This window comes from Pelophylax lessonae, assembly GCF_965119305.1.
Source record: "Pelophylax lessonae genome assembly, chromosome: 2".
Taxonomy (NCBI): Eukaryota; Metazoa; Chordata; class Amphibia; order Anura; family Ranidae; genus Pelophylax; species Pelophylax lessonae.
The window spans coordinates 451,222,111-451,250,035 of NC_138769.1; the positions used below are offsets into that span (position 1 = coordinate 451,222,111).

Consider the following 27,925-nt stretch of genomic DNA (forward strand, 5'->3'; position numbering starts at 1 on the left):
TGTTTGTGTTAAGTTTATCCAGTCTTTCCCTGATTTCCCCCTCTGTTAGCCATAGTGGCAAGTCCTGTGTATTACTACTAACCATACAGTCATGGTCAGTGTACCCTTCCTTTTCCTGCGTAAAAACTGACGAGAAAAAAGAATTCAGCACGGTTGCTTTTTCAGTGTCCTCTGTAACCATCCTCCCATCATCGTTAATTATGTGTGCAATATGCACTGCCCTAGTTTTTTTGCTGTTGATATATTTAAAGAATTTCTTTGGGTTTTTTTTACTATCCTCCGCTATTTGTCTCTCAAAGTTGATTTTAGCCATCTTGATTTCGTGTTTACACTTCTTATTTTCCTCCTTGTATTGCTGGAAGGCCGATACTGTGCCCTCTGATTTATATTTCTTGAAGGCCAATTTTTTTCCCCTAATAAGTTTTTTAACGCTACGGTTTAGCCAGCCAGGTTTGGCTTTGTCTCTTCTAAATTTATTCCCCATAGGAATGCACTGCAAGATGCCTTTGCTTAATATTGTTCTAAAGCATTCCCATTTTTCCTCTGTGGTCAGTGATCCCAGGGTTTGGTCCCAGTTTACCCTTTCCATCAATGAGTACAATTTTGGAAAGTCTGCCCTTCTGAAGTTTAGGGTTCTTATGTTCCCCACTTGCCTTTTTATATTGTTATTTATACTAAATGTGATCATCCTGTGATCGCTAGAGCCCAGGTTGTCCTGGACTCCTACCTCCGAGATTATGTCTGGGTCATTAGTGATCAATAGATCCAGGATAGCATTCTCTCTAGTAGGGGAATCCACCAACTGCGACATGTAGTTATCCTGTAAGGTTTCCGTGAATAGCCGGGCCTTATGCGAGTGTGCAGTCCCCTCTTCCCAGTCAATGTCGGGATAATTGAAGTCCCCCAATATGATGACTGATCCTAGTTTTGCCGCTTTACCTATTAGTGCTAAAAATTCCAGCTCTACCTCCTCCCCTTGGTTAGGTGGCCTATAGCAAACCCCCACAACTACTTTTCCCTTATCTTCTTCCCTATCGAGTTCAACCCACACAGATTCTAAATCCATGCTCATCCCATCCGTAATGTCACTCCTTTCTAGAACCTTTATATTGTTCTTGACATAGAGACATACCCCTCCCCCTCTTTTACCAACCCTGTCCTTCCGGTACACCGAATACCCTTGGATATTGGCCAGCCAGTCATGTGAGGGGTCGAACCAAGTCTCCGCTATTCCCACAAGGTCTATGTCTTCCTCATGTACTAACATTTCCAACTCATCCATCTTATTAGCTAGGCTCCTGGCATTAGCATATACCCCTCTTAGTTTTACGGAAGTTAAACGTGATTGGCGGTTTTGTTTATTTCTGTTTGGTCTGCTGTTCTCCCGCACAGACCCGCCAATTGATGTTGTTGACCTACTGTCGCTGTTGACCCTACAACTGCCTTCAGTCCTCTGCTCCCTCCTGACTGATTCTACTTCTGAGCCCTCCCCCCCGTCTCCTAGTTTAAAAGCCCCTCCAACTCGGTGGCCATCTTTCTCCCCAAAAGAGCTGTACCGTCCCCATTAAGGTGCAGCCCATCCTTACTAAAGAGCCGGTAGCCGACTGAGAAGTCAGCCCAGTTCTCCAGGAACCCAAACCCCTCCTTCCTACACCAATTCCTCAGCCACTTGTTAACTTCCCTAAGCTCCTTCTGCCTCTCCTGTGTGGCTCGAGGTACAGGCAGTATTTCAGAGAAAACCACCTTGGAGGTCCTTTTCCTCAATCTATTACCTAAGTCCCTGAAATCGTTCTTAAGGATCCTCCACCTACCTTTAACTTTGTCATTAGTGCCCACATGCACCATGACCGCTGGGTCATCCCCAGCCCCGCCCAACAATCTGTCTGCCAGATCTGCGATGTGCCGAACTCGGGCGCCCGGTAAACAACAAACTGTTCGGTTCACGAGATCTTTTTTACAGATTTCCCTCTCTGTCCTCTTGATAATTGAGTCCCCAACTACCACAACCTGTCTAACCTTTCCTGCGTTACGGCCCCCCTTCTTCCTGGAGCCGTCCCTCCCCTGGCAGCTGGGGGAGGGCGCATGCTCCAGCTCTGCCACCCCTGAGTTGATATCCCCCTCAACCTGCAACTCAGCAAACATGTTAGGGTCTACCAACTCAGGACTGGCCTCCCTGACTCTCCTCCCCCTAACATTCCTAACAGTCACCCAGCTGCGTACCTCTGCTGCTTGCGTCTCCTCTATTCCTCCCTCCTCTATGCTGACCCCTGCCAGCGCCTGCTGGGTAATGTCCAAGCTCCTTTTCAGGTTGTAGATGCCACGCAGTCTTGTCACTGTGTTCTCTAGATCCACGATGTGGGCTTCCAGAGCAACAAGTCGCTCACATCTTGCACAGCAGTATTCGTCCTCGATTGTTTCATCAAGGAACGCATACATGCCGCAAGAAGTGCACTGAGTGGCATCCCCAATCCTGTCGGACATTATTACCCTCTACTCTATGGGGATAATATTAACAACCTGCTCTTCCTTACCTACCCTACCTCTAACTTCCCTGGTACAAAACCTGGGGTACCCACCAGTCGCTAATACCCTCACCAGTCACTAGATACTCACCAGTCGCAAGGATCCTCACCAGTCGCAAGATACTCACCAGTCGCAAGATACTCACCAGTCGCAAGATACTCACCAGTCGCAAGATACTCACCAGTCGCAAGGATACTCACCAGTCGCAAGGATACTCACCAGTCGCAAAGATACTCACCAGTCGCAAAGATACTCACCAGTCGCAAAGATACTCACCAGTCGCAAGCTACTTCACCAGTCGCAAGGGTACTCACCAGTCGCAAGGATACTCACCAGTCGCAAGGATACTCACCAGTCGCAAGGATACTCACCCGTCGCAAGATACTCACCAGTCGCAAGGATACTCACCAGTCGCAAAGATACTCACCAGTCGCAAAGATACTCACCAGTCGCAAAGATACTCACCAGTCGCAAAGATACTCACCAGTCGCAAGGACACTCACCAGTCGCAAAGATACTTCCAGTCGCAAAGCTACTCACCAGTCGCAATGATACTCACCAGTCGCAAGATACTCACCAGTCGCAAGGATACTCACCAGTCGCAAGGATACTCACCAGTCGCAAGGATACTCACCAGTCGCAAGGATACTCACCAGTCGCAAGGACACTCACCAGTCGCAAGATACTCACCAGTCGCAAGATACTCACCAGTCGCAAGTTACTTCACCAGTCGCAAGGATACTCACCAGTGCAAGGATATTCACCAGTTGCAAGGATACTCACCAGTTGCAAGGATACTCACCCGTCACAAGGTACTCACCAGTCGCAGGGATACTCACCAGTCGCAAGGATACTCACCAGTCGCAAAGATACTCACCAGTCGCAAAGATACTCACCAGTCGCAAAGATACTCACCAGTCGCAAAGACACTCACCAGTCGCAAAGCTACTCACCAGTCGCAAAGCTACTCACCAGTCGCAATGATACTCACCAGTCGCAGGGATACTCACCAGTCGCAAGGATACTCACCAGTCGCAAGGATACTCACCAGTCGCAAGGACACTCACCAGTCGCAAGGACACTCACCAGTCGCAAAGATACTCACCAGTCGCAAAGATACTCACCAGTCGCAAGATACTCACCAGTCGCAAGATACTCACCAGTCGCAAGGATACTCACCAGTCGCAAGGATGTAGGCACAATGCCAACTGCAACACTATAGGGGTGGTTTATGTGATTGTCTGTGCCAGTGGATCATTTTACATTGGTAAGATGATACACACGATACGTAAGAGATTACAGGATCACCTATATGAGATTTCAAAGTATCACCTCAAATTCCCTCTGACCAGGTGTGTGTGTCTGGAACACAATAGAGACCCTAGATTCCTTAAATGTTGGTCCTTGAGGTCGTTCCATGGAGTACTAGAATGGGGAACTTCAACAAGTTGGCCCTTCAACATGAAACCAGGTGTATCTGGGAATTGGGGGTGACCAAACTCCCGGGATTGAACGACAGTTTGAGTTTCGCCCCCTTTTTGAATAAATAATCAGACTATGCTCTGGGGCCCCACAACGATTGTGCTCTAGCTAATTTTGCCTCCTCCCTCTTCTTTTTCTTTATACAAGGTTTTGGATTGGGTTTTTAAGGTACAAAGGAATGACACCTCCCTTGAAGGTAAAATTGTCCAAATATTAGAGATAAGGTAGCCAAGGCAATGTTTAACGTGTAGTTGTACAAATGTATTCTATTTGATTTCTAGAAAAAAAATTTGACATGCACCAACCTAAATTCTTTAATGAATGGATGTGGTGTAGTGAGCCCATCAATAAGTATGCTATCTGCATTAAGTCTAAAGAATTGTGCACTGTACACTACACCACATCTTGTGCATTACTCTGATACAGTTTAAATGGGCTTATTCCATTTTCTTCACTAGATGGCACAATTTGCACTTATCTGCATTGTGCAGTGCCTCTATCCTACATTTTACTCAGGTCTAAGATACGCATGCACGTTCGCATATACGCCATCACGCAAGTTTATTCAAGAGTGACGTCATTTTAAGATCAGATGTGATGCATGCCAAGCATGGTAGCCATACCTCTGAAGCAGCTGGTAGATTTGGCGAAACCGGTCAGGTTGGCGTTCTGTCCTTTTCTATTCTCAAGTTGGATCACCTGATGACTTAACTTTGGAAGCAAACAAGGCTGAGTGATAAGTATATTGACTATTGAATACATGCATGGAAGCCCAGGACTTTTTTTGTTTGATGATACCCAGTCTTTGAGTCCCAAGGGAACTGACTATCTCTCAGTGGATGTTTAAATAATATTGAGACAACTGCAGTGCACACAAGAGCCTCTGTGGGCCACTGATGGATACGTGGTGATTTACAAAGGCGAGTGAGGGAGGTATAGAAGAGTTCTATGGTTGGAATCCTCGCCTGGACTAAGCTTCTACATTGACCTACAATAGGATTTGCATGTGCGATCAATGTGCTTGCTCACATCAGGAACTTTGACATACCATCATCCAGCGCATATATGCATGAACAAGCTTTTCAGTATAATGTGTAAGGGAGGTCGTGTGAACTTACAACCCTCCCCTAGATCATGTTACTGCTCCTTAGCCACTGTTCTATAAACGTTTGACCACGCTAATGCTCATTAGCCACCAACCTGTGTATATGTGATCATGCTTTTGCTCATTAGCCATCAACCAATGTGTGTGTGATCTATACTGCTAACACTAAGGACCAACAACTTCCTGGAAACATTACATTATTATTTTACCATAGTGTGTGAGGGAGGAACATCTGCATATCCTTTCCCCTTATTTAGTGGGTCCTCCTCTAGACCACACTACAGCATTTTTATGCATCCATGGTGACTTTCAAAGTTCATGAACCTATATATAATTATATACAATATGCATTTGGTCATCCATTTGTAGTACAGTGGAGGTTTTTTAGAAAATGTTTTTAAAACATATTTGTGTACAATAAAGTGGATTTATACAGTGCTTTAGCTATCAGGATTGCTGTATATATACAGTACATCCTAAAGGAGTCTATCCTGGTAGACAATCATAGGCTTGATTTATGGGACAAAGGTACTTTTTTTCACTGTGAATAAAAAGAAAAAGTAATAAAAATACACCAGGAAGTTTGTATAATCTGAGCCACTCTGGAGAAGTGGGTTATACGAAAAAAATATGGAAAATGGCACATAGAGATATGGAGCCAAATTGGGCAAACTGCTAACCCCTGGGGAACAACAGCTTTGTGGTATTTAGAACCAACACATCTTGGAGATAGTCACCATGTTGACTTTAACATATAGGGTATGACAGGAGCATCCCCAGTCCATTGCAATAAGAAAGTGTCTTGGTGTAGAAAGAATGGTAATATGGAACACTGCACTGTTAGATTAGAGCCCACAATAAAGTACAACCAAAGGCAAAACTTTTTTTACTAGTTTTGAATAGAGTGGAGAGGGATTTAAACACCTGTTTTTATTGCTGTGTCCCCGGTAAAGAGATTCACCCTCTCTATTTGTCCTGTTTACCTTTATCATTGAAAGTAAAAGAAAATACCAAATTTTGGTTTGTCCCCAGAAACGTAATAGGGAGGAAATCTTGCTAAGGGGACACTTGCTCTGGTGACATGAGGGTCTCCAAGAAATTCCCCTAATTTGCAGGGATTTTCTCTCACTTCCTGTTTGGCTATAAAACAGGAAGTGAAGGTAAATTGCCACAAAGAAACCGATGGCAAAAAAAAAATCCAACCGAGGTTATAATCCTTCCTTACTCTATCCAAAAAAATTAAATAAAAAGTTTTGCCTATAGTTTACTTTAAGAAGCTTCCTCAAGCTGCTGGGCATGCAGCCAGGTCTCATTTGCATCCAGCTAGTCGGAGGCTGACTGTGTAGGTCTGAATTTGGGCTGCAACTCTTGAATGGGCAGGGTATAACATGGCATATTGTAGATGTATGCATTACAGGTGTTTTTTAACATCAAGAAGTTTTGTCATTGAACCACTGAAGAGAAATCAGGATAGAAGGATATTTTCACCCCATTAAGTTTGAGCCTTCTCAGGCCAGGCGTAGAACAATTTCCCTGTCTTTGTAATTCAGGAAACAAGCCAGTATCAGTCTGGGTGAATTTCCCGGGGGTACCGGGTTTGTGGGTGTTTGATGTCTCGTTCTACCATAAATAGAGGGGTGAAGGCACCCTTGCCAAAGTTCCAGTAGCAATTTCTCTACAGAATCGATAGGGTCCTTACCCTCTGTGTATTCTGGGAGGCCCACTATAGGGACATTATTTTGCCAAAGCCTATTCTCCAAATCCTCAGCTTTAAGATTATTATTGTTGGTGTGTTGAGCAGTTTATCTTCCAAATCACTGATGCTACTCTTTGCAGCTGTAGTATGTTCTCGTATTTTTTGCCAATCCTGTCTTAATTAAGCAACTTCTTTTAGTTCCCCTTGCTGCTCCTTAACGGCCTGTACTGAAGCAGCGCACTTATGAACTGCATGTAATATGTCTCCCAGCGTAGGCTGTTCAGAGTCCACAGGTATCTCTGGCTGCCCTGAGTCCTGCATCTGCATATTATCAGGGTCTTATAGGGGATCCAAGTCATGTGGCAGATCTAGTTGTCAAAAACAAACAGTTGTTTGGCAAATCTAGCTGTGTGTCTGGGATGGACTCAGGGTCATCTAACAGCAGTTGTTAGCCTGTGAGCCTGTCAGTTTCTGTATATAACATAGCATATCTCTGGTTCCCACTTTAACCCCAGGGTTAGAAGTCTTTGGGCTTCTCTGTGTCTCTGGTAGGGTGCTGCAGGAGAGCTGATGTGACACCATGTTTTGTTCTAGTCGTCATACTGGCTAATGACAGGAGAGCTGCACTGGAGGGATCCTGAGAGTTGTGTGAAAGTTGGAGGGTATTAGAGGTATAGCTTCTGCAAAAAGGATTATCAGGAAGATAAATGGCGGAAGCTCCATTAGGCACAACTGCTCATATGCCCAGCTTGGCCATGCACCCCAGAAACAAGCAACTTTAGGAAGGGATTTGCTTTAAGCATTCCCGTAGGGGACCCATGACATACTGTGTGTATATGTATGTTAATTAATATTTAACCATATATACATGTATTTAGACTTGTACATCTGAACTTCATTTCATTTGATTCCTGAGTACATTGTTGATATACTGAAAGAAATGTATCAAAACCAGGGCAACCAGAGTTTGAAGCAGATGTGCATGGCAACCAATCAGCTTCTATCTTTCATTTTCAAAGCTTAATTGAACAAGCTGAAGACAGAAGCAGATTGCTTGCCATGTACATCTGCTCCAGATTCTAGCTGCTCCAGCCTTGATAAATCCTCCCCACTGTATTAACATAAACCTAAAGTAAAAAATCCTCTGTGGTCACTGCACATATCAAGAGTTTATTTTATAATTAATGTAACTTTGTAATGCTTCTATTCATATAATCTATTCCTTCTTTATTATACACCTCATTGTTTGCATAACCCCATTATATCTGCAATGCACAGACTACACATTTTCTTTATTTGAGACAGTTGGATAATGTACAGCTTTATATCCAGATCTCTTAGGAAGCAAATCCTACCACATCCTTAAAGGCTCCAAGGACAGCCGCAGTGACACTGCCAAGGAATAGGCCAACAATATTCAGGACGGTGCAGGTCCACAGCAGCCGGTATAAGTGAACCACATCCTGGCAACTGTTTACGCCAACAAATTCATAGTAGCTGCCAGACTGTTCTGAACTGCCAAATAAAGGAAAACAAAATGCTTGTCAACTTATAACTGAGATGTAATAAATTTAAAAAATATATCCAAGAAAACACGCCACGCCATATCCCTCTGCCATAATGTTTACCATGATTCTTGCCATAAATATTCTTATATACTGAACTATACCAAAATCTTAAGTGTGTTATATGTTTGTACTAGATGTTATTTTGTGTCTTCTGGATTAGTATGTAAAGAGTATTTTCGAGTTCCAAACAATACTTTTGCAAACATTAAGACCGCATTCACACTGAAGCGGCACGACTCCTGCACGACTTCGGGGGTGACCTGTGAAGTCCCGTGCAACGCGACTTCGGCGCGACTTGCACGGACTTCACATAATTGAAGTCAATGCAAGTCGCTCCGAGGTCGCCCAGAAGTAGTACAGGACCCTTTTTCTAAGTCGGAGCAACTTGTGTCGCTCCTATTACAACGGGTCCTGTAGCAGTGCATGGACCGCGATGGACCGCGACTTGTCAGACTGACAAGTCGCCTGACAAGTCGCGGCAGTGTGAATGGAGCCTAAAGCAATGTAGTAAGATATTTGAGTATCCTAATACAGTAACATAGTTTTAGACAATATCCAGTTATGAAATGTACCGTAAGATCTTTGTAGGAATATAGCCTGATGCTTGATTTAGTAAATATAACAAGTGGTAATGATCAATGACATAATGAGGTTGTTTTACTAAAGGCAATAGGCTGTTTACTTTGCAGGAGAATTTTTAGTTAAAAATTTCTAATTTTTCAAAATTTTCAATTTATGAATGAGCTGAAGCTTTGCTGACTTCCATCAACAAATCATGTGCAAGCAAAAAAAACGTGTTTTTTTATTTTCCTTGCATGTAGGTATTCTCTACAAAGTGGATTTTCACCACATTCACTAAGGGAAAACTCCCTTTCAAAATGAACAGCCTTTTATTAGATCAACCTTAATGTGTAAGGTGAAGCAAAGTGATATATTCAAACAGAAAAGGCTGTGCAGGGGTAATGCAGCTGGGCAAGTGACAACAATGGTGAAAAGATAATGTTGCATTAGAAGTCTTTTATTATGGCAAAATTGAGCTTAATGGGAAGACACAAGATAGTCATCCCTCTTGAGTAAGGTCTATCCTAAGCCGGTAGATGTTTTTTTTTTCTTGTCTGAGTATAACTCTTTGTTTTTCCCAACCATGTTTGAATCCACTAAGCTTAGGTTTACACTAATGCGGTGTGGGAATTTGTCACAATCCGTGCTCATTGCCCACACCACATTCAAATTACACTACCCTTGTGTCACTGCAATCTTAGGAACATCCCCACGCAGTGTGTTTGCCACCACTGGATCGCATGGAACAAAACAACCAATGCAATCCTGTTGCAGTACTGTTCCAAAATTGCTGCATGAATGTCTTTGGTGCAATTTGGTGCAATCTTAGCACATCCAAAATAAATGGACTTAAATTTGCACAGAACCGAACTGAAAATGAATTGAACAGGAATGCGGTGTGGTTTCTGTCCAATTCACATGTGGTTCATAGTGTGAACAGAGTCCTAGTGTTGACTGACTCACAACAACCTCTTCTTGAAGTCTATTCTAAGATCAACTACTCTTTCTGTAAAAAAATATCTCCGGAGGTAAGTTTTGAACCTTCCTCTTGAGAGTTTGAGTTAAGGTCCCTGTGCTGTTGATCTTAGCTTCATTTTGAAAATACTGCCATGTTTCCAGATGTGCTACCACAGATCTTCCACAAAAGCACAAATGGAGAAAAATTATTGTAACATCTATAGCTCTAATTCATCCTTTATGCATTTTACTGTTGGTCTCTAGATACATGCAAAATGACATCAGAAAGGGTGAGTCACGCTGAAGTGAAACCTTCAGCAAACCGCTAAAGACAGAGTATATGTTTACGGTTTGAGACACACACAGACCTTTGCTCTGTCAAAAAAAAAAACACTCATCTACTTCCTGGTTCAGTACTGATTTCTAGGCTAGCTACCTGCTTACTGAATATAATTGTTTTTGTTGATTCACTACCCAAGGAGGAGGCTGAAGACAGAGAGGTGACACAGGAAGAGGATTTGCATAACCGGGAAGACTAAAAACTAATCATGAACTATACTGTATGTGTCATCTGTCTGTGTTAACTGGTAAATGTAGAATTTGTCTTAATGTGTTTAGTTCCTGCATGTTTCTGCTGCTTCTAGTGCTTTGTTCAGTTTTAAAATATTACTTTTTTTTCTGTAACACATAGCATTGTTTTCTAACTTACAAAGGGGAAAATAATTATTTGATCCCCTGCAGATTTTGAAGTTTGCCCACTTACAAAAAATGAAAGGTCTATCATTTTTATTATAGATGTATTTTAAGTGACAGAGACAGAATATCAACCAAAAATCCAGAAAAAAACACAATGATACAAATGTTATAAATTGAGTTGCAGTTCACTGAGTAAAATAAGTATTTGTTTCCCAAGAAAAACATGACTTAGGAGAGAAACCCTTGTTGGCAAGCACAGAGGTAAGACATTTCTTGTAGTTGGTTACCAGGTTTACACACATCTCAGGAGGGATTTTGTTCCACACTTCTTTACATATCTTCTCTAAATCCTTAAGGTTTCTTGGCTGTCGCTTGGCAACTCAAAATTTCAGCTCCTTCCATAAATTTTCTATAGGATTAAGGTCTGGAAACTGGCTAGGCCACTCCATGACCTTAATGTGCTTCTTCTTAAGACACTCTTTTGTTGCCTTGGCAGTATGTTTCGGGTCATTGTCATGCTAGAAGACCCACCCACGACCCATCTTCAGTGTTCTAAATGACGGAAGAAGGTTCTCATCCAAGATTTTACAATACATGGTCCTATCCATTGGCCCATTAATGAGGAAAAGTTGTACCTCCTGTACCTTTAACAGAGAAACATCTCCAAAGCATAATGTTTCCACCTCCATGCTTGACTGTAGGGATGGTGTTCTTAGGGTCATAGTCAGAATTTTTTTTCCTCCAAACATAGTGAGTCGAGCCATTAGAGCCAAAGAGCTCAATTTTGGTCTCGTCTGACCATAGCACGTTCTCCTAATCCTTCCCTGAATCAATTAGATGTTTATTGGCAAACTTCAGATGGGCTTGTACATGTGCGTTCTTGAGGAAGGGGACCTTGCAGGCGCTGCAGGAATTCAGTCTATGGCGGCATATTCTGTTACCAGTGGTTTGTTTGTTGATTGTGGTCCCAACTGTCTTGAAATCATTCACAAGCTCCTCCCATGTAGTTCTGGGGTGATCTTTCACTTTTTGCATCATCCATACCCCTTGAGGTGAAATCATGTGTGAAGCTCCAGTCTGAGGGCGATTGATGGGTATTGCATTTTGTATTTCTTCCATTTGCGAATAATACCTCTAACAATTGTCTCCTTCTCATCAAGTTTCCTGCTTATAGTCTTGTAGCCCATTCCAGCCTTGTGCAGGTCTACAATCTTGTTCCTGATGCCCTTTGACAGCTCTTTGGTCTTACCCATGATGACGAGATTTGAATGGAAGAAAGCACCTTCCTAAATTGACAGGACTAATCTGTTTACCACATGAACAGATACTGTAGCCAGTCTGTGAGAGCCAGAATTTATGTTAGTTGGTAAGGGATCAAATAGCTTTTTTACTTACTGAACTGCAACTCAATTTATAACATTTGTATCATGTGTTTTTCTGGATTTTTGGTTGATATTCTGTCTCTATCATTTAAAATACAAGTAGATTAACGATCTTAGACCCTTCATTTTTTTGTAAGTGGGCAAACTTACAAAATCTGCAGTAGAACAAATAATTGTTTTCACCACTGTAAGAAATAGCAACTGGTATTTTCTACATTTAAATTAAAAGTGTATCAATAGTTTTGAGGAAAAAAAGGAACTCTTTCTAAAGCTGACCTCCAGGCAAATATAAAAAAAAGCACTTTTATTCAGTTATATATTCAATAAAATATTGTGCGGGTCCTTACGTGCTTGTTTGCGCGGACACAGAAGCTCGTTGATTTAAAAGGGCCGCTGTACCTGCAGGAAATGTGGTCTCATGGAACAACATGGTTCTGCAATACCATGCGATTTTGTGCACCCAAAAACGCCGCTTTTTCCAAAACATGGGGATGCTTTTAAGAATTAATAGCACCCCCACTGGTCTGCTAAAGGGGGTCGGGAATACATGCATTTATGCTTTTGCTCCTGCCCATTTACGAGACTGGGCTATATTGCTGGGAGTCTGGGAGTGGATATGCTATATCTGGCAGAGTAACCTGGATCTCAGGAGTGCCTGAGCAGAATAAGCAACACAGTTCTTGTAAATGTATTTTAAACAGCCTAAAAAGCTTGCCTGGAGTTCAGCTTTCAACATATGCTTTACAACAGCAGAAAATAAATATTACATACTTTTCGCAGTCATATAGATCACAACAGTAGCATGTATGAGTCCTTATTCTTAGCTGACATTGACTGCTTGAAGTAAAGCATGTTACCTGTACCGTACAGTGAAAATTAAAAATAAAAAATTAATTGTCTCATAATACTTTTGGTATTTCATTTTATTTTAAAAAAAAAGCCTGTTGTCTGGAAAAATAAAAAATGCACAAAATGTAAGCATGATATAATGTTCGGTACATGATCAGTGCAAAAAGTTAAAAAGTCTCACACGTGGTATAGTCACACTTGGGAGAAGTAGCAGAATGTGTTTTGAATTGTAATTCAAAGTATACAAGTATGCCCATGCTGTGTGAGAGAAATATCCTATTAAATTGACAACTTTGTATAAAAAAATTAATTTTCATTTTCAAAACCATGTGGCAATAAAATGAAGTCTTTAAAAGACTCACCATACCTCTTAAAAATTACCCTTGGGTGTTTGCTTTTCAAAGCATGGATTTGTGTAGGTGTTTCTACTGTCCTGCAGCTTCAGAGTCTCCAAAAATATAATAGGTAGTCAGGAAATGAGATGCATAATTTATGTCCCTAGAATGCCTGAAGGCGCTTCTTGGATTTTGCATCCATCTAGGCTTTTGGCCATAAATCTAAGTATACTATGTGTAACAAATATCTTATTACTTGACAAGTTTGTGTAAAAAATCATTTTAATTTTCTATGCTGCATTTTTCAAAAACTTATGGCAAAAAAATAACATTTTCAAAAGACCCACTGTGCCGTTCAGAAAATTCTTGTGATAGTTTGCTTTCCAAAATGGGATAATTTTGTGGGTGTTTCCACTGTGCTCCAGGGCCTCCAAAATGTAGTAGGTAGGAAATTATGTATAATTTATGCTCCTTGAAAGCCCCAAGGTGCTCCTTGGATTTTGAGCCTCTCTATGTTGCCAGGCTGTGAAAAAGTCTCACATGTGGTATCCCCATATTCAGGAGGCATAGCAGAATATGTTTTGGGTTGTAATCAAAAGTATGCCTATACTGTATGTGGGAAACAACAAATTACAAATTTGTGAGAAAAAAAAATGTCATTTAATTTCTTTATTTTTCAAAAATGTTGTGTCAAAAAAATTACAACTTCAAAAAACTCACCATGCCTCTTACTAAATATCTTGAAAAGTCTATTTTCAAAAAGGGGTGGTATTTTATACTGTCTTGGCATTTTATGGCCTCAAAAAATGATATAGGCAGCCAGTAAACAGGATTGATGAATTTTCAAATATATACCATTTTTTTTTTTTTTAAGATGTGCAAAGAGAGATCATATAAACATCTAATTTTAGAAAATGACAGATAAAGATAACAAACTTAATAACATTGGAAAAATGTAACAAGATACTTAGCAATAGATGCCTTTCGCCAAGGAGTCCCTGACCGTTAATAAGGAAACACGAAATGTATCCATCCAAAATATTCAATTATTTGGGTTATTTTTTACCAAAGGATGCAGCAGAATACATTTTTTAATTTTTTGGTATTTTTTTGCTTGTATAGCAAAAAAATATAAAACCCAGTGGTGATTAAATACCACCAAAAGAAAGCTCTATCTGAATAAAAAAAAAGAATAACATTTTCATTTGGGTACAGTGTTGGATGACTGAATAATTGTCATTCAAATTGTGAGTGCGCTGAAATCTGAAAAATGGCTTGGGCAATGTTGTTAAGCAAGCTATTGTACATTTTAAAAACTTTTTGTCCATTTACCTGCCTATTAAAAACACATTTAGGTTATATATGAATCTACCAAACAAAAGCTTATTATTTCCCGGAAACAAATACTGAGAATATAATTTTGATATGCAAAGCAGTTTTGTTAAGGAAACACACATCAAAACTATGAAATAGGGCTTGGTCACAAAGATGTCACACCCCTTGGATATTAGGAGTATAAAGTGTATGTACAAAATTTAAAAAAACATATTCAATGCATATGTACTCTGCGATAAATGCACATTTTCTCATATTTTGTCTCTGCAAAAATAAAAAATACCTGTTGATCTTCCAGAAATCAATCAGCTTATAACTTTCTGTTGTGGGAGGGCAATGTTGCCTCTGCTGCACTGAAATTCCAAACAATGTTATCAATCCTGCATGAGTTGTCCCTTGCTGTACCTGTACATTCCCCTCTCCTCACCTCTAATATATCAGGATGGGGGAGGGTGTTCTAAGACAGGGCTGACTACATGTTGCTTTGTATTTCAGGACAGCAGGGGAACTGTGTTGTCAGCTCAAACAGGAAGTGAGGAACTCACTTGTTTTTTTTTTTTTTTTTTTTTATAAATTCTATTTATTGAAGCAGAAAATGCATTTATTATTTCTACCCACATAATATAATACTGACCAGAGGAACAGTCACCTTGCCACTCAACAGCAGAGAACAAGTCCCAAAAAAGGCAACAGGACAAAGCCTGGAAGGGACAAGAAGTTAAATAATAAAGCTATTAGTGTAAAAGGGACTGGAGTGTACAGGGCAAGCCACCCAACTGCTTTAAACACAAAGTTTAAGCTAGAACAGCAGTATCAGGGTACTCCAGCCATGTGGAAGCACCCTAGTTCTGCACCAGGTCCTTAAGTGGAATGCATAATTCTAATGAGGGGTTATAGGGCTTGGATGCCTCTATAAAGCAGTAACTGGAGCACCTCATATGAGCCCTTGACCACTGCCTTCATCACCACTGATGCATTATCCGTATTGGGAGCAAGCCATGAGCATGAATGAGCTGTCCAGTCGATTGAAAATAATTCAGAAGGCCAGGGGTTGCTGTAGGTTAGCTAAACTGAGAGGGGGGCCCTATTATTCCACACAAAGGAGAACATCAGTGCTTCCAGTTCAGTCCAGTCCAGTTCTGGGATAATGGAAGCCACATGGGAGTGTTTCTAAGGACATATAAAAAAAAAAAGCAGGAAGTAGCTTCATCTTGATTAAATTCACCTTTTCCATGAGAGATAGGGATAAAGACCCCAGCCTCAATCCTGGACTTTGCGACCAATGGCAAAACGTTTAAAGGGACATAGTCACTGATATCATTAGTCGCCTGAATTTTATTTTAGTTACCCACTGCAGGGGCAGCATCATATCTCGGGCCAGTGTCTGTATGGGATCAAGTGGCAGTATTTTCAACTTCTCCTAGTTAACTTTAAGGGCAGAGAACACAAGGCACTCCACCAGAGTCAACAAAGCTGAGCTTAAATAGTCATAGTTGCATATCATCTGCATACATGGCCACCTTCTTTTCAAGTCTATGGAGTATGAGGCCTTAAATATCTGGGTTAGTGCGAAAAGCTACTGCAATAGGCTCAATCCTGAGAGAAACAATTGTGGGGGACAGCTCTGGCAAGTACCATGGTGTATAGAAATGGGAGGAGATACCATGTAGTCTACCTTGATGGCTGCCTGGGGAAGCTTATACAAAAGGGTGATTCATTTCAGGAAGGAGGGACCAAATCCCATCCTCTCCAGCACCAAATGCATATATTGCCAGTCCACTACATCAAACGCTTTCTATATCAAGCGCGATAAAATAATAGATGCTTGAAGTTTAATGAAAAGTCTCCTAATGGTAACATCAGTGGATTTTTGTGGAATAAAACCCATCGGATCAGAATTTTTCAAAGTTTCAATGACTCTGGACAGGCAAGTTGCCAGGACCTTTGTGAGGATATTAAGATCCTGGTTAAGGAGCTATATTGGTCTGCAGAAACCACAATTCAGGAAGGTCTGTCTCCAGTTTCTGAAGAAAAACTATATGCGCTTGGTACACGGATTAAGAGGGGGCCGCCTGCTCATGAAATTCCGCAAAAAGATCTCAGAGGGCAGGAGCGAGATCATCAACATACAATTTGTGCCATCAAGAAAGAATACCAGGGGTCTTGTTAGAGGTAGACAAGATAGCAGCCTTGATCTCGTCTAGAGTAATGGGGGCATCTAACAGGGCTCTGCTTGAGGTAAAAAGAGATGAAATTGGCAATTGGTGCAATTTATTATATAGCGCTGAAGCATTGTACGAGGTAATAGGTGCATACAGGTTTCTATATTCATTTTGGAAAACCTGCAGGATCTCTGAAGGAATTGATATTTGGGAGATTGACAAATATTTTTCTGTTCTCTGATAAGGTGAGGTGAAGAGACAGGGTGGTGACTTCAGGACCTCTACCTCATCTAATCAGAGAATGCTTTGCATTTATTGAGAAAGCCATCTCTGAATGGCCCCAAGCTAAACAAGCAGAGTTTTCTAAGCAGCATGGCAGCTGCTCAGCATGAGAACCAAAGCTAGCAGTGATTACTGTAGTACTGGTGCCTACTGCAGTGACTTCCAGCTACCATGGGAATCATCAACATGCACAAACATGACACATGCATACTTACATTGGTTCAAGCTGATACATTGTAACAATACAAAAATATCTATACCTAAACTTCAGCTTCAAGTAGCACCAGTGTACATGTTAACAAAACAAATCACTAAACACATACAGATTAAAAATGATTGCATTGATGAGGCTGTAAATATATTAGAATTTTTTATGCAAGAATTTTGTTTATTGATGTTGACTTACTTCTGTCTGTTGTGTGTCATAAGCAAGTCCCGATCCACTTGCATAGAAAATACATCTCCCATTATACAAAGGTCTTGGTTCCTAAAAAGAATGTCAAATCTCAGATTAACATATTTGTTTAGGCATTTTCTGTTATAGGGTGAAAACACTCTTTCCCTGTATAATTTCCCTCTCAATTGCTTTCTTGCATTGTCACCCTGTCACATGTGCTTCTGCTGGGGACTATAAGTGGCAGTGCCAATGCTCAACACCCAGGCATGTTTTATGTTTGTCACCATCAGGAAGCCCACTCTGAGAAATGCCAATATTGGTAGACAGGAAGTGGCTCCTAAAATGCTGGAGGAAATTAAAAGCACGGAGATTTAAAAAAAAAAAAAATTGAAAACGTATTATATAAAAGACATAGTAATTGTTTATAATACACAGTGAATTTGCAAACTAAATATAATCCAGTTAGGGTTTACATCTACTTTAAAGCTCAACTTTGATTTTAGATAATGTAGGTAAGGCCTGGATCTTTTGTCTATTTTTTTATTTTCTGTTTTGTCCCTATTGTAGAGAACCCATCTCTTTGTGTCAGGTTTGACAGTTGGTAAACAGAAAAGGAGCTGGGTGAAGATCTTCCTATCTTGCTCATAAACAATGGATCAGCACCATTATCTTCACTATGCAGTTAGCGGGAGGCTGACAAAAGAAACTGCAAAGCTAAAACAGGCAATCATAGTGCAACTGACTGGCTATGAGGAGCTGTGGGTAGTTGTTAGAAATTATTTTAATTGTCTACATTTAACATGATTTCTTCAGCAGGGGACCAGAGAAGGGTAGTGTAAGGATGAGATCAGTGAACTAGACATCGAACACACCACTTCTAATATACATGGCATTCTTTATGCATGTCCCTCCACCCACAAGAATTGTTATGCCTTTTATAGCAATGTAGGTTCTTTATTAGATTGTACACTTCAGGAAGCAAGAGTCTAATATCTTTTGTTCCCTGATATATTCTGTACTGGTTGGGATGTATGTTTACCATAAATCCTACAACAGAGATTTGCAGAATAGGATGTGAAATTATAATAACCCTGTGTATGCAGAAAGTACTGTATCTTTTTACTGTGAACTCCAGACTGGAAAATGGACATACATTGCTTTTCATGTATTGTTATCCTAATAAAACTTGTAAAATGGAACCACAGACTAACAGCTAAATACACACTATGTTAAATGGGTGAAAAAATAGGCGCTGGTAATCAGTGGTAGCGTTCAAGGTGTACTGAGGGTATTATGTATATTGTCTACACCAATAAATTACATTCATATGTAAAAGGTAAACCTTATTTACCAATAAATTATTAATAAATAAATAGATAAAAGGTGGACCTTAAAATCATTTATAATACCATAATGTAAACCTTTGTAATATCAACCTAGTAAAAAGTGAAAAATATATATCTCTGTGTATATAAAAAAATGGTGACTTTTGGTGATAATAAAAATGCAATTTGGTGACACTTGTGATTATATTATAAAACCTTGCGTGACATAAAAACGCATGTAATTAGCAATAAAATATGTAATTCATATATGCACTGTGTATTATAAACAATTACTATGTCTGGACCGCAGGATAGTCCAGATCCAGATTGGAACATCTACCACCTATTTTCGGATTGGATAAGCCCAGTGGAGGATTGATCCATCCTTAAACGGATCAAAAGCGATCTAGGTCCTTGTGGCCTAAAGCCATCTGGTAAGAAGCAAATATTGCTGAATTTTATCAAGAGCACAAATCGGAGCACAAAATCACTTGGAAGATTTTATTAAATTATCACAGACTTTTTTCACCAATTGCACAAAAAAAAATATATATATATATATATATATGAATTACATATTTTACATATTTTATTGCTAATTACATGCATTTTTATGTCACGCAAGGTTTTATAATATAATCACAAGTGTCACCAAATTGCATTTTTATTATCAGCAAAAGTCCCCATTTTTTTATATACACAGAGATATATATTTTTCACTTTTTACTAGGTTGATATTACAAAGGTTTACATTATGGTATTATAAATGATTTTAAGGTCCACCTTTTATCTATTTATTTATTAATAATTTATTGGTAAATAAGTTTTACCTTTTACATATGAATGTAATTTATTGGTGTAGACAATATACATAATACCCTCAGTAAACCTTGAACACTATCACTGATCACCAGCGCCTATTTTTTCACCCATTTAACATTTGTATTTTTTTGGTATACCACCATTAAAATAAAAAAGGGCAGCAGGTATTTGCATCACATCAAGGGCCAAAACACTAAAACCAGACGCCTTCACCTTTTAAAACTAAATACACACTATGCTACTTTTTAGTTTATACTTATTGACCTCTGTAGTTGCAGGAACTGTGGCTCAATTCATCCTCAAGGTTAATGGCATTGAACTTCTTTAGGTTCTCTCAACAGCTTAACTTACACTACTCTTCCCTCCCAGACCAGAAGCTCTGGACATTACATATTATATCTGCTGGGTAAGGGACAGCAAGGAAAGCTAAGTTGCTGGGAGAATGACTTGAGCAACATTTAAAGCTACTGCTGTGAATCTTGAGGATGATTGCCCTTGGCAAAAGTGGTAATTTTCTGCTTAAGAATATGTAAAAAAATATGAATGTTCGTTGTGTGAACACAATTACACTTTAAAGAGTACCTCCGCATTTGTTGGAAAAAAAACCCTCTATGTACTTTGCAAGGATTTTAACACACTTTATTGCAGACTCCTACCTTTTTTTTTTTTTTTCTGAATAAATAGTTGTTTGCTTGTCTGTGTCCATGCGAAGAGTGAATCTGTATGTAGTTTGATAATTATCAATGAGCTGCTGCACCTGCAAAGCTCTAATGAGGAAATTGGCAAGGTCTGCATCCCAGTAGACAAGATTTCCCTTTGGGAGTATCTCACCAAAAATGTCATTTTTGTTGCAGGGGATGCCAAAGATCTGACTTGTATCTTAGTGCAGACTTCTGGGAAAATCAGTAAGCCAATCACTCAAACATTTAATTACAATATGACTTGAGTCGCAATTGTATATGCTATATTGTTGTTTTTTTTTTGTTGCTCTTTTTTTCCCCACAGAAGTGGAGTTACCCTTTAAGCTGCATCTAATCAGCAAAGCTGTGCTTCTCCCAAGAGTTGGCATCCACCAAGAACCATGATGATGAATATTGCTGTATTACACATGTGTACATTTATGGCGTATTTTACACAAATGGCATACATTAGCAAAATGTAAGTGATGCAAATGTAAAAATGCTGCCATGCTCTGGGCTCATCTTGAAGTATAATAAGTGATTAAGAAGATATTATAAGTGATTTATGGGAATAGTATGTTCTCTAATTCACGACACATCTGTGATCCTATAATCAGAACTTGGAAAAGACTAACAAAAGTAAGCAAAACACATGAGAAAATAATCAGTCCAATGGCACCAATCTCAGTGCAGAATAAAAGGTGGAAGACTACACTGCACTCTTCTTGGAGTCCCCCATAGAGCAATGCATAACTTGAAAGTACACCAGGTTCTGTGTTTGGGTTCCTTTTCTGCTTTTTCCATCAAGGTTCATTATCAAATAAAAAACATATAACAGTTTAATTATGTCATCTAAAGATTTACAGGAAGCAATATAACTGCACAAGAATTCAACTAAAAAAGTCTGCCGCTGGAACTGTGAATTCTCATTCAGAAACTGCTGGACAGTTTAATAGAGATCTTCCTTCCTTTATACCTATTTTGTAATGAACAGAGAACTACATAAATCTTTATAACCCTACCAAGTAATCAGAGCAAATGCACAGCTAGGCAAGAATTGAGACAGGTAGATTAATATCTTTCATTCTTCACATTACTTGATGTGACCTTCTCCACAGCCAAGGAAACCAAAGAAGCTATGGGTAAAACCAAAATATAGAGTTTTAGACTCAAATTAAAGGGGAATTCTTGGTGATGCCTCTGCTTTCAATAACTACAAACGTGTAATGCTATATACAGTATATATATGTTGGTAAAAGAAGATACAAGATCAGTTACACACCAATGAACTATTAATATAGTTATCTTAAGTCCATCCTTGCCTGCTGTCTTCTATTTTATTTATTTATTTATGGTACTTACAGTGGGTACGGAAAGTATTCAGACCCCCTTAAATGTTTCACTCTTTGTTATATTGCAGCCATTTGCTAAAATCATTTAAGTTCATTCTTCTTCCTCATGAATGTACACATAGCACCCCATACTGACAGAAAAACACAGAATTGTTGACATTGTTGCAGATTTATTAAAAAAGAAAAACTGAAATATCACATGGTCCTAAGTATTCAGACCCTTTGCTCAGTATTTAGTAGAAGCCCCCTTTTGATCTAATACAGCCAGGAGTCTTTTTGGGAAAGATGCAACAAGTCTTTCACACCTGGATTTGGGGATCCTCTGCCATTCCTCCTTGCAGATCCTCTCCAGTTCTGTCAGGTTGGATGGTAAACGTTGGTGGACAGCCATTTTTAGGTCTCTCCAGAGATGCTCAATTGGGTTTAAGTCAGGGCTCTGGCTGGGCCATTCAAGAACAGTCACGGAGTTGTTGTGAAGCCACTCCTTCGTTATTTTAGCTGTGTGCTTAGGGTCATTGTCTTGTTGGAAGGTAAACCTTCGGCCCAGTCTGAGGTCCAGAGCACTCTGGAGAAGGTTTTTGTCCAGGATATCCCTGTACTTGGCTGCATTCATCTTTCCCTCGATTGCAACCAGTCGTCCTGTCCCTGCAGCTGAAAAACACCCCCACAGCATGATGCTGCCACCACCATGCTTCACTGTTGGGACTGTATTGGACAGGTGATGAGCAGTACCTGGTTTTCTCCACACATACCGCTTAGAATTAAGGCCAAAAAGTTCTATTTTGGTCTCATCAGACCAGAGAATCTTATTTCTCACCATCTTGGAATCCTTCAGGTGTTTTTTAGCAAACTCCATGCAGGCTTTCATGTGTCTTACACTGAGGAGAGGCTTCCGTCGGGCCACTCTGCCATAAAGCCCCGACTGGTGGAGGGCTGCAGTGATGGTTGACTTTCTACAACTTTCTCCCATCTCCTGACTGCATCTCTGGAGCTCAGCCACAGTGATCTTTGGGTTCTTCTTTACCTCTCTCACCAAGGCTCTTCTCCCCCGATAGCTCAGTTTGGCCGGACGGCCAGCTCTAGGAAGGGTTCTGGTCGTCCCAAACGTCTTCCATTTGAGGATTATGGAGGCCACTGTGCTCTTAGGAACCTTAAGTGCAGCAGAAATCTTTTTGTAACCTTGGCCAGATCTGTGCCTTGCCACAATTCTGTCTCTGAGCTCTTCAGGCAGTTCCTTTGACCTCATGATTCTCATTTGCTCTGACATGCATTGTGATCTGGAAGGTCTTATATAGACAGGTGTGTGGCTTTCCTAATCAAGTCCAATCAGTATAATCAAACACAGCTGGACTCAAATGAAGGTGTAGAACCATCTCAAGGATGATCAGAAGAAATGGAAAGCACCTGAGTTAAATATATGAGTGTCACAGCAAAGGGTCTGAATACTTAGGACCATGTGATATTTCAGTTTTTCTTTTTTAATAAATCTGCAACAATGTCAACAATTCTGTGTTTTTCTGTCAGCATGGGGTGCTATGTGTACATTCATGAGGAAGAAGAATGAACTTAAATGATTTTAGCAAATGGCTGCAATATAACAAAGAGTGAAAAATTTAAGGGGGTCTGAATACTTTCCGTACCCACTGTATATAGCGCTGTCAATTTACATATACATTGCACATTCACATCAGTCCCTGCCCTCAAGGAGCTTACAATCTAAGGTATGTCTGCCCAACATTTTCACTCTAATTGTCCACTTTTTAATATGGCACTGGCACAATGGATATTGCAAGTCCCAGCAGTGATCTGTGTTGGAACTGACGGCTGCCACTGTCTACAGCTGAATCAATCCACGTTTTGTTACAGAGGAAATGCATTGGCAACACATGTAATGTCACAGCACATTCTTTCAGTCTAGAGGCTAGCGCAAAGGTCATCTGTCTGTCCTGCCTACCCCTGTGCCTGCTGGCCTAGCACCATGCTGCATAGAAAGGGGGGCTATTAAGCACCCCTTGTCTGGGAGCCAGATAGCTGTAAATAACAGATTGCCCTTTGCAAGTAGAATGTTTTAACTGTCCATTATGAGGCAGATTTACATTTGTGACCAAGATAAAGAGAAGGCTTGGCCGCACAGCACCACAGGGTTGATACAAATAATATCCTTTATTGCCTTCACAGCCAGAGAGGCAAAACAGGACAAACGGTTAATGCGTTTTACAATCAAATCATGTGCTTAATGGGTTATAATTAAGCACCTGATTTGAGTGTGAAACGCGTTAACAGTTTGTCCTGTTTTGCCTCTCTGGCTGTGAAGGCAATAAAGGATATTATATGCATCAGCCCTGTGGTGCTGTGCTGGCAGTGCAGCAAAGTCTTCTCTTTAACTTGGATATTTATGGTGGCAAGCAGGGCCGGGCACCCACGCTGGCCTGAATTCAAGTGCTCATCTGAGGGTTATACACACCTTCCATGGATCTAACATTTGTAACTGCCGCAACATAGAATTAAAAGCAAACAAAAACTGCCTATAAGATGTCCATAAATATAGTCTATCTATAGCATGTTTTCATTAGATGATTGATTGCCATCTCCATAATATTTATTTGATACTTATTTTGAATTCAAAGATATTTCTAACTAAAGTGAAGTCCTCAGCTTAATGAAATTGGATTTTTGGCTTTTATGATGTATAAACAATGTGAGTTTATTCCAGCTGGCTAACAGAAAACATGAATTAACCACCAGCAAGTTATTTGTTACCGAAAATAGCCATCATCTCCAATGTATACACAGATGATCTTTCTGCTTCAAACTATTTACTTATGAAGGAGGACCCAAATCTGTAACCATAATACTTTTGGGCGTCTTTATCCTTCCTGCTTTACAGTGCACCTTTAGCCCCCGTTCACACTAAGGCGACCTGTGAGGCGAGTCGCCTCACAGGTCGCCGTAGGTTGCCTCCCATAGGGAAGCTGCGGACCCGTTCTAACTTAGAAAAAGGGCCCGGAGCTTCTTTGGGGCAACCAGGAGGCGACCGCCATAGACTTCAATGTTATGAAGTCCGTGGTGGCCGCTCCGAGGTCGCGGCGCGCTGCTCGCACTGCGACCTCGGAGGTTGCGGTGCGAAGTAGCGTCGCCCCTATGTGAACAGGGCCTTAGTGTTGAAGACATTGATACAAAGTAAAACGAAGAGGCTAGAAAAGTAGACTTTGGGGTTGATTCACTAAAACTGGAGAGTGCAGCTCTTCCAGATTTGTTTGTCAAAGCTTAATTGAACAAGCTGAAATTAGAAGCTGACTGACTACCATGAACAGCTGCACTGCATTTTGCACTCTCCAGTTTTATTAAATCCCCTTTGCCTTTTTATTTTCAGTTATGAAAGTTTTAGTGAACAGAATTTTGAAAGGATGATTGTAAGTCTAGCCTCTCATAACAATTGCAGCACAATTACTCTTTGAATACATTTACCTTTGAAGGATTCAGACACCCTTCTTCAGTACCCCTTCTGAATCTCCTACTTACCTGTCTGCACATCACCAACGTCTTCACTGTGTGTCTGACTGCTGGGCTCTGCTCCTCCTGAGCACACATGCTACTATCTCCACTTATTTCTATGGAAGGCTGTACACTGCTTTTCCATGAAAATGAGGAGAAGCAGCTGAGCCTGGCTGGGAGAATTTTTAGGAGGCTGCACGGTGATGAGTAGGCAGTGAACTCAGGGTCAGATCAGAGATGCAAACGAAAGAAAAAATGTAAATACGATATGCTGGATTACAAATATAATTTTGAAAGATTTGAAAAAAAAATCTCCAGATTTGTGGAGCATGTGGCTGCAGATATGTCCCATGGCACTTTGCAGAATGAAAGCACCACATTTCAATTATTATATATCTGTGTGTTTATACTGTATATACACACACATACATTCACACATATTCTATTTTACAAATGTAGCAGGATTCCCAGCCATTTTGCTGTATATGGGTCCCCCTGGGTCACCGGGTGCACCAAAAGTACCTTTGTGCATGTTTCTCCAAGTGTGATCACTGAGACCATGACCAGTCTAGTATCTTTGAGTTTTTGTATTTATTGAGAACTTGGATGGGAGAAGGGAATGAGTGGGATACTCCTTTGGCTCAACTATGTACAACTTGCTGGAGACAATGGAAAAATGCCGATTGGTGCTGACTTGATGCAGGCTAAATGCCGGTCAACGCCAGTTAATGCTGGTTAATGCTGGTTAATGTTGTTAACTCAAAACTGACTTTGGACTGCTTTCTTGCATAAAGAAGTCCTCTTTGAGCTCCCTTAAGCACTCCTTGCTGAGGTAGCTACTTGTATGACTGCTGCACTGCTGAACTCTTCAGGGCCCACACCTGTTCCCCTTGCACTCTCTTATCTTCAGGGCTTAGACACTAGCACCCCCTTTCCTAAGCCTCCTCTACTGGTTAGTTGGCTCCCGTATCCCTTTGACCTTCTGGAGTGGTCCCCTCTCCAAGGCAGACCCCTGGGCGGTTTCAAGTACTCACGACACGTTTTTTTCCCAAAAACTTCTGCCCAACAGCTTCACTCGGTCCAATGCACTCTGGATCCCTCTCTGCAGACCAGCTCAACCTTCGTCCTCTAGGCCGACTGCCCAGGACACCTTCACTACTGCTGTCAGGAGGAGAGACAGCCATCAACCTCCTCCTGGGACTCTGCTTCCCGCCAAAGACGCCCTGTCACATGCTCCCCTCAGACTTATAACCCATCCCAGGGTGCATTGTGGCAAACTCCGCCCACTGAGATAGTCATAAGCCCTGTTGTTCTATTGGCTAGGTTTCCTCCACTGTCCAATAAGAGCCCTCATTGGAAAAAGTGGGGAGACTCCCCAGGCTCAGCAGGTCACACCTGGAAACATGTGACAGCTTAACCAAATAATCAGGCCCCCCTGATATGCAGACACGACCACCCATATGCTCTTTCCTAGCACCTACCTAGGAGGGTGCTACACAAATAAACACTTACTTCATGACAAAGGTTTCGCAAACCGCTATGGGTTAGCTAAAGAGACAGAACAGCAGAAATGCTTGATATGAGGCTCAGTTTGTCTGACTCAAACTGAGCTATCTGAGAGATGAGTCACTGCTATTGAGTCATTGAGCTGTGAACATCAAAGAAGCCAACAGATAGCCGATAAAATATGAAAATAGGCCTAAACCTTCTCCTTCTGGCTGAAAATAAAAATAAAAGATATTATAGCTCATCCATCCAGTTAATTTAAATACTTTGTGCCCTCCTGCATTTAAAAGAGTTATTAATATACTAACATTTTTCATACTCCAGTGATTCTCCCTTTGTGCCTCCTGCCCCACACAGCCATTTCCTAAATGAAACTGGATTTGAACTTTAAAATGCTATATTATAGCATATTAACATAAAAACTGGATTTCGTTTATACAAAAATATAGGGACTAGTTTTTCAATAGGCAAGAGATTGGGAATTACATGGAAATGCACAATGGTTGAGGGCAGGCTGTTTAAACCCTATCAGCTGCATATGTAAACCAGTCGTAATGGTATATGGGATTGTTTTTGGGGTTGGGCTTGGCCCCTTAGTTCCAGTGAAGGGAACTCCTAAGGCATCAGCATACTAAGAGATTTTGGACAATTCATGCTCCTAACTTTGTGAGAACAGTTTGGGGATGACCCCTTCCTGCTCCAACATGACTGCGCACCAGTGCACAAAGCAAGATCCATAAAGACATGGATGAGCGAGGTTGAAGTTGTTATAACTGCAAAGTGTATGCCAACCCTACGGACTAAGACTAGGATGCCATTAAAGTTCACCTGCGTGTAAAGTCAGGCACCCCAATTCTTTTGGTAATATAGTGTGTGTGTATATATATATATTATACACACGCACACATACTGTATACAGTATATGGATATGATTGGAATCTAATAAGAAAGGTATTTTATCCATGCCAGGATCTTTTTTTTCACCCCAATTCCTCAGAACAAAACAAAGATATCAGGACAGTAAATTTGCCCAACCCATTTGTTCTTTAAATTCAGTATGTCCCGGTTCATGGCTGGATAAATGTGGGTAAATGAGGTGAAACTGAATTCACTGGGTCAAGGCTACTAGGAGAATTCAAAAACGATTTCTGCAGGCTGTTATCATGGAGTCTTTAACTTTCCATGAAGTAAGTTGCCTCCAGCACCACAAGTGTCAAGTCTGACTTTTGATATCCTGTCAGCAGCCATTTGTCCATGTTCTAATATAAGCAGATTGCCTAGGTCACAACCCAATCCATAATTTAGGAGGTAAGATGAAGGCTCTATTCACACTTGTGCGACTTGTCATGCAACTTTGGACATCAAAGTCGCATGACAAGTCGTTCCCCATGTTTTCCAATGATAAACATTCATAT

The 27,925-nt window shown here is 40.6% G+C and overlaps 1 protein-coding gene across 1 annotated transcript in view; it reads right to left on the bottom strand.

Moving 5' to 3' along the window:
* The window catches only part of TMEM255B (transmembrane protein 255B), an 86,606-nt gene that overhangs the window by 25,001 nt on the left and 33,680 nt on the right, over window positions 1-27,925 (bottom strand). The window contains exons 5-7 of the mRNA XM_082246008.1: window positions 17,340-17,420; window positions 12,742-12,827; window positions 8,162-8,321 (exon numbers count right to left, since the gene is read on the bottom strand). Coding sequence (XP_082102134.1) covers window positions 8,162-8,321; window positions 12,742-12,827; window positions 17,340-17,420 — 327 coding nt within the window. The remainder of the gene's footprint in view (window positions 1-8,161; window positions 8,322-12,741; window positions 12,828-17,339; window positions 17,421-27,925) is intronic.